A 7,406-nucleotide genomic window follows, 5' to 3' on the forward strand; every position below is an offset into this window, starting at 1 on the left:
GTACACTGTTACCGCGATATTTCGTAAAACGCATAAAATCTAAATAAGTAGGTATGTAGGTACTAGGACATTAGGTAGTCACCACACTCACTGAATAAAAATAAATCAAAACACTATAATTTTGTTAACAGGAAAGTAAATAAGAAACAAGAAACATTTCAAATATTTGTCTAAAAAATATTTTTATGAAATAATATGCACTAACGACTGTAAAAAATCGACTATATGCCAAATATGCCTTTACACCCAAAACATGCAAAAACATGCACTATCAAACTTCATATTATTATTACTATTGTTATGAAACGGATTTGTATCTCAGCTAGCATGTTTTCCTGTGTAGCAAAAAAAACATGCAGATGCATGAACTTACGAGCCCTGATTATAACTAAAAAATAGATATTATCGTTTTTTCGTCTGAGAATAGGATAATATTTTCCATACATATACGTATATATTATAATTTATAACACAATAAAATGCAATGTTTCAGAAAACTGTCGATTATTTAAGATAATAGGAGAAAATATGACGGGTCGGCAGATCCGTCGTTTGCTGTACGGACTGCTGATTTTGGCGTTATTTGTCATTGTTATACATAGTGGCCGTACTGCGTATTGGCTGGCTAAGGATGGACATTACTCAGGACAACCGCACCTCTCCACCGAGGACCAGCCAGATTACAACGAACAACAGGTAGCTAAGATAATTTCCTGCAGTATAACAACAATCGCGTTAAATCTGTTATTTTAAAAATAACAATTATATTGGTAGATGATTATAAAATATACGTACTTACCTATATACAATACTGAATACATAACATATTATAAGTGTATATATACATTCCAACCTATATAATATAATATGTAAGTATATTAAATTATTGTATAAAATAACTTACCTATTATGTTTATTGTTTATATATTAATGTACACATATAAAATAAAAATATTTTTACCTCTCATTATAAAAATTACATCAAATAACAGCGTACCATCAAAGAATTTTTTTTCTTGTGTAAATTAATTATGTCAATTCTAAGTGTATTATTATTAATGTACTGTAAAATCTATAACAACTATTGAACTTACAGAACTTACAATATTTAGAGTCACCGATTCAATCTTTACCAACATACAGTCCTTTAATGATGGAACCGAACGAAATTTCAAAATCGTTATTACCATGGTATTTTAAAGGTAAACATTTAATTTCCTAGTTAATATAAATAGTATAAAAGATGCATAACAGCATCACATATCTTATATATAGTGGTGAATATTATCTGATTCTAAATGGTTAATGTACATAAGTACATCTTATGAAGGAAACTTGGCAAGCAAATAATTCTAATTTTTTTACCAATTAACATAATGTGTTATATTTAATTGTTTTATCAGATGGCCTGCTGAGGCCAAGCAGAGCTAAAAAGAATATGAATACTGGACAAAGAACTACACAGGTGTGGCCTAAAGAACAAAAAAACGGTGACCGCGTTGAAAACCAACTGATGTTCATACCGCCTAATTATCGATACGACGATGAACCGAAAAAAAAAATTTTACTTTTCAATGGTTTAAGTAGTTGGATGGTAGACGACGGACAGAGTGTATTTATCTCGAAACAATGTCCGGTGAATAGATGCACAATTACAACGAAAAAATCAGAAGCTCCAGACGTTGACGCAATTTTATTTCGTGATCATTTCTCACATCCCGGTCACAGGAAAACTGGTAAACAAGTAAGATCATCAATTAATTACGTATACACTGTATAACCAACTACGATTATAATTAATTGTGCGTATATAAATTATAAGACGTGTTTACACTTAGCTGCAACAATTATCGCCTATCAGATAATATATAATAATATATGTCTTAAACTTCTTTTTCACATTATCGACTTATATTATACGAATTTTAATTTATAATCAGTGCAGGTAACCTGCTATTACCTATTTAATATAAAATAGCAATGTTAATTGCACATTTTTAATTACATTACATTTTTTATTTACTATAACCATTGATTATAAATACTAGTAAAAAATTATAAAGTTCTAGTAAAATTCTAGTATTTATAATTATAATACAAATATATAATACTATATCATATTTATAATATTTGTATAGGTACTTATAACGTGTTTAACATTGCAGGTATGGATTTTATATTTTCTCGAGTCACCGTACCATACGGAACTGATCACTTACAACGATGTGTTCAACTGGACAGCGACATACAGACACGATAGCGATATTGTCACGCCATACGAACGATGGGCTTACTACGATCCGTCAGTGACACAAGTTGAACGATTAGAACGAAATTACGCGTTTAACAAAACGAAACAAGTGGCGTGGTTTGTATCAAACTGTGGTGCCAAAAACGGCAGATTACAATACGCCAGAGAATTGGCCAAATATATATCAGTAGACGTGTACGGCGTGTGCGGACAATTCAAGTGCCCTAGATCGGACAAGTGTTTCCAATTGTTAGACCAAGATTACAAATTTTATTTGGCTTTTGAGAATTCCAATTGTCTCGACTACGTAACAGAAAAGTTTTTCGTTAACGGCCTCCAGTAAGTCGTCAATAATTAAATAATTTACGTTTAATGATTCTAATAATATTAGTTTTTAAATCGTTCAAATCAAGTAATCAACCGTATACTGAGTCAAAAATTCAAAATTTTTATAGTATAATTGATAAAAAATAACAGTGTATAAGAGGTATATTTGGAACAATTACCCATATTTTATATAGCTGTTTCCGGGGACGCGGTCCAGATAATATAGATCGGCGTCTAGACGTGGTATCATGACGCCGTGCTGTTCTACTGTATGAGTGTGCAGAGAAACCGTTCCTTTACTAATACTGCTTTATGTTGTGCTTTTGAACGATATCACAACAACTAGCCAGTGGCATATACAATAGGTGTGGGGAGGAGGAGGGTTGGGATGCCAACAATTGACTTATTTTTAAGAAATCTTATAAAATAAGAAGAAAAGCTTAAAAATATTATAATATTGTTATTCGTTCATATACATTCATAAAAAAAAAATGTAGCTATATCATTATAATAATATATTATATAAGTATTTCACATGAATAACATAATTATACATTGCGATAGTATACCTACGAATTTTATAAAATATAACTTACTATATATTCATCTGCAGTATAACATTAAAATATTATATGTATATAAGATATTTTATAGACAATAGATCTAATCACTGATTTCACCATCACTCTAGTCGGGTTAAGCCGGGTCGACACGATGGTAATAAAACGTAATATGCCTATATCACTGAAGAAGAAGTATGTAATAAGACGAAATTTGCAAAAGAGAAATGATTATTGAGTTTTATTACATAATTATTTTAGTACCTTCAGAGTTTTAGAAAATAATTTTGCTAACCTTAGGTCGTTAAAACAATATTTTTTTATCGTTATAATATTTTAATTTTTACTATTTTTAATGATGTGAATATGAGATGCATTTTTAATTCCTTATTCCAAGTAGACAACTTTCTGAAGTGCTTTGATTTATAAATATCAGAATCAAAAGATCAAAATGGATCATGTATACCGTATACGCGTAACTCCATACATGAAATGTCAGTTAACTTATTATTAATATTTATTTGGTCTTTTACAAATACCTAGGTATTAATAGGCCTATTTTTCTGCATAAGCTAAGTATTTTTTCACGGATCTATCCCTCATACCAATCGACAAGACAAGAGTTATGATGTGTTTACGCCACTATATAGCTGTGACTATATAATAATGCATGATGATCATAATACATTAATACGATTATCGCTCATAATTCATATACCTAGTCATGTTATAGGTATATCTATAGAAGGGTATAGTATAGTACAATATCGCGCGAAACGGTTTGAATTGAATTTAAAAATAATAATTCAACTGTTTTTTGCAGGCACAACGTTCTGCCAGTAGTGATGGGTGGGCGCCGGGACGACTACGAGCGGATAGCGCCCAAGCGATCGTACGTGCACGTGGATGACTACGAGTCACCTAAGCGGCTGGCCGAGTACCTGCGGCGGTTGGACGCCGACGATGACCTGTACAACGAGTACTTCCGGTGGAAAGGCACCGGCGAGTTTATCGATACGAAGTTCTTCTGCCGGCTGTGCGCGATGCTGCACGACGATGACGCACCAGCCAAGCACTACCGAAACGTCAACGACTGGTGGCGTGGCCAGGGCGTCTGCAACAACGCTATGCCGTGGCGGCGGTTCATCGAGTCGTCTGTCGAGGCCGGCGAATCGGCAGGCCCGAAACCAGCGGTCAATGGTGACTAGCATTTACCGCGGGCGGCGGCCGCGGCGCTCGACTACATCACGGGGCACTGGAGACGTCAGCGCCGCCGTCGCCGCCGCATCGTCGTGCAGGCGTCGTCATCACCGTCGCCGTCGTCAGAAGTCGACTTTTGGCGTCCTGGTGGCGCCGCTCGGAAGACGCTGCCGGTCACCGCGGTGGGTCCACCGCCGCCGCCGATGCCCACCGTACCGCCGCCGTCACCTGCACGCCTTAACGTCCGGAAACAGCCACCGGAACCGGCGCCGCCGCCACACGTGCGCATGTCAAGCGCTGCGCGGAGACGACGTAGGGGCCGCCGGAAGAACTTTCACGACGGGTCTCGGCCTGCTTCTGCGGCACATCGTCATCATGCGTAAACGGTTCTCATCGAGTCATAACGACAATTGCATGTAACCTGAAGCAGCTGCAGCAAGTACACGCCATCGTATCTATATAATATGATAAATCGTAATAATATATAACATTATATTGAATTCGCCAAAACCGATATTGTCCACTGCCAACCCCACTCGAAAATAATATACAGTCCGCATAAGCCGAGCACTTTCGTACTTTTAACTATGTAACTAAATGGTTTATACCAACTACAAATGGTTGTGTGGGTCGATCCGATTCAATCCGATTGGCGGCTGTCGACGGCGCCTCGTTCAATCGACCATCCACCCACCACTCATCCAGTCAAATGTCATGAGCATCGAGAACGGTGTCAATTTGTTTTGTTGTACATATAATATTATTGATTCTCCAAGATATAAGACCTGGTCGTTGCGTCAATACACACAGACTTTTTTTCCGATTTACATGGGTACACAAATTGTACATTCACAATATTGAAACGTTTAAATAATAAATATGATATTATTCCATAATATTGACTATAGTAGTTAAATACAACTTATATAATATAGTCAAAAAGCGAAAAAGTACAAATTCGTTCTATAGAAGTACAAAATACCTGTACAATAGAATTGAGAACAATTTGCTAACAATAACTAATAACTAATAAGTACCTATTATACTAATATTATATGTGTTTACAGTGGATTTCAGTGCATAATATGTATTATATATTTATATCTATGTAATACGAGTGTCATAAAAATTAAAATCGTCTTCCACTGGTATAATATTATTGAAATTATACAATTATTATATTTATAAAGTATCTTTATACAAATCAAATGTTAATATCGACTGAATTATAGATACAATAATAGACATAATTTTAAACTTCTTCATTCACCGATGTAAAAACCGTTTTTCATAACACTGTTATATATTATACATTAATTATTCTCGATAATCTTTAGAAAATTGTATCAATATATAATATACGCATAGTACCTATTATTGTTTGTTAAGTAGTATTTTTTCTAAATATTACATTATGACGCCTAGGTTGTTATTGTTATTAATATTATAATGCACAATATATTATTATTTTATACCTCCTGTGATAACAAAGTGATATTTTTTGATTACGATATTAGGCGCAAATAAGCAAATGTATGTAAAATATTTCTGAAGTGCTTATATTATATATAATATACCTATGTATAACGTATGCTATTACATAATAATATATATAAAAATACCACGATTTGTATGTAATGACTACTAAAGAACGCGCCATTTTCTCATAAATATACTTGCGCCTATTCGATATTGTATTAATATACTATTATTATAGTAAATTATCTTAAGTTTAGTGTTACCTATAAAGTTAAATATTAGAAGGAACTTTCAATACAGAGCTGCTAAGCATCGATTGAAATTTTTTTTATTGTTTTTATGTTTAATAATTGTTACAAATAAATAAATAAATCTTGTATAAAAATTGCATTGAAAATAATTGTATAGTTGTATTCATAAATTATTAAATATTGTGTGTATTTTGTATTGTGTGGCTATATTTATCAAGATAATAAAATTATTTTGTAGAGTTTATAGCTATATTTATTTATTATCAATTAACGCCAAATGACAACTTTATACAATTAAGTACTATGTAGTATAGCATATAGATATAGTATATAGTACTCATATACTGTATATGAAATTAAAAACGTCACAATCTTATAAGCAGCTGATTAAGTTGCAAAACAACATGGCACGTTCAGATTCCTATAATAGTTTATGCACAATATTCATTCCACGCTAAGAGCAGCCAAGTATACTGTTAGATTTTTACTCAAATACAAGAATACCTGCGAAATCTCCTCGTAAAATAGCATTTTCCGTTCTCAACTCATTAGCTTGAAAAACTAGCAAATCCAGCATTACTCGTATTCAACACACTTAATTTCCTACCTACCTATAGTAAAGGCAATACTAAATAAGACTTTGCACTGCGCCACTGCCATATTATAGTGATAGGTTTTAACTTTTAAGTTTTCCAAATGTCGCTGAAAATACAGCGTTAAATTCTTCGGTCGAAAGTGGATGAAAAGATAAAGATGTCACTTGCACTCATGAATCATGACCCATATGAGCCCATATGCCTGATGCAGGCGAAGTCAATCTAGTCACCGCTTGCAGCAAACCAGTTGCTTTTGGTGCAGGGATCGAAACCGTTTCAAATTTTAACGGTTACGGTTTTAGTTCTTGAGAACGGTTTTCTAAATTTTCTGGTTTTGGTTTAGGTTTTAAGACCGGTTTTTTAAATTTTTTGGTTTCGGTTTTAAAAAAGGTTTTTCAAATATTTTATCGGTTTAAAGAACGGTTTTAGAAAATTTTCGGTTTTGGTTTTTGGAACGGTTTTTAAAAATGTCCATTTTATTTTCCTGTCTAATTAATGTAGATTCGATTTTTATTATCTATTAACTATTATAAGGGCCGAGTCTAAAGCCCTGAAATATGGCTACTTTGTATGATTAGTGTACAACATACGATATAACAAATAAACGTTCAGCAGAACTAATTTCGTGTTATTAACTTGAATATTTTGTACCTAATTTAGTGCCTCATGCCTACTTTTGCATTCGACATAATATTATGTTGCCATATTATGGTTGAGATCATTATTCGATTACATTAATATT

At 33.4% G+C, this 7,406-nt stretch overlaps 1 protein-coding gene across 3 annotated transcripts in view; it reads left to right on the forward strand.

Annotated features, from left to right (window-relative positions):
- The window catches only part of LOC100161726 (glycoprotein 3-alpha-L-fucosyltransferase A), a 20,359-nt gene extending 14,228 nt beyond the window's left edge, over positions 1-6,131 (forward strand). For all 3 annotated transcript variants that reach the window (XM_008181721.3, XM_016801934.2, XM_001947116.5), the window contains exons 2-6: positions 494-696; positions 1,097-1,202; positions 1,404-1,744; positions 2,166-2,590; positions 3,962-6,131. In XM_008181721.3, coding sequence (XP_008179943.1) covers positions 494-696; positions 1,097-1,202; positions 1,404-1,744; positions 2,166-2,590; positions 3,962-4,346 — 1,460 coding nt within the window. In that variant the 3' untranslated portion in view covers positions 4,347-6,131. The remainder of the gene's footprint in view (positions 1-493; positions 697-1,096; positions 1,203-1,403; positions 1,745-2,165; positions 2,591-3,961) is intronic.
- Positions 6,132-7,406: the final 1,275 nt, after the last annotated feature.

Source organism: Acyrthosiphon pisum, chromosome A2, assembly GCF_005508785.2.
Source record: "Acyrthosiphon pisum isolate AL4f chromosome A2, pea_aphid_22Mar2018_4r6ur, whole genome shotgun sequence".
Lineage (NCBI taxonomy): Eukaryota > Metazoa > Arthropoda > Insecta > Hemiptera > Aphididae > Acyrthosiphon > Acyrthosiphon pisum.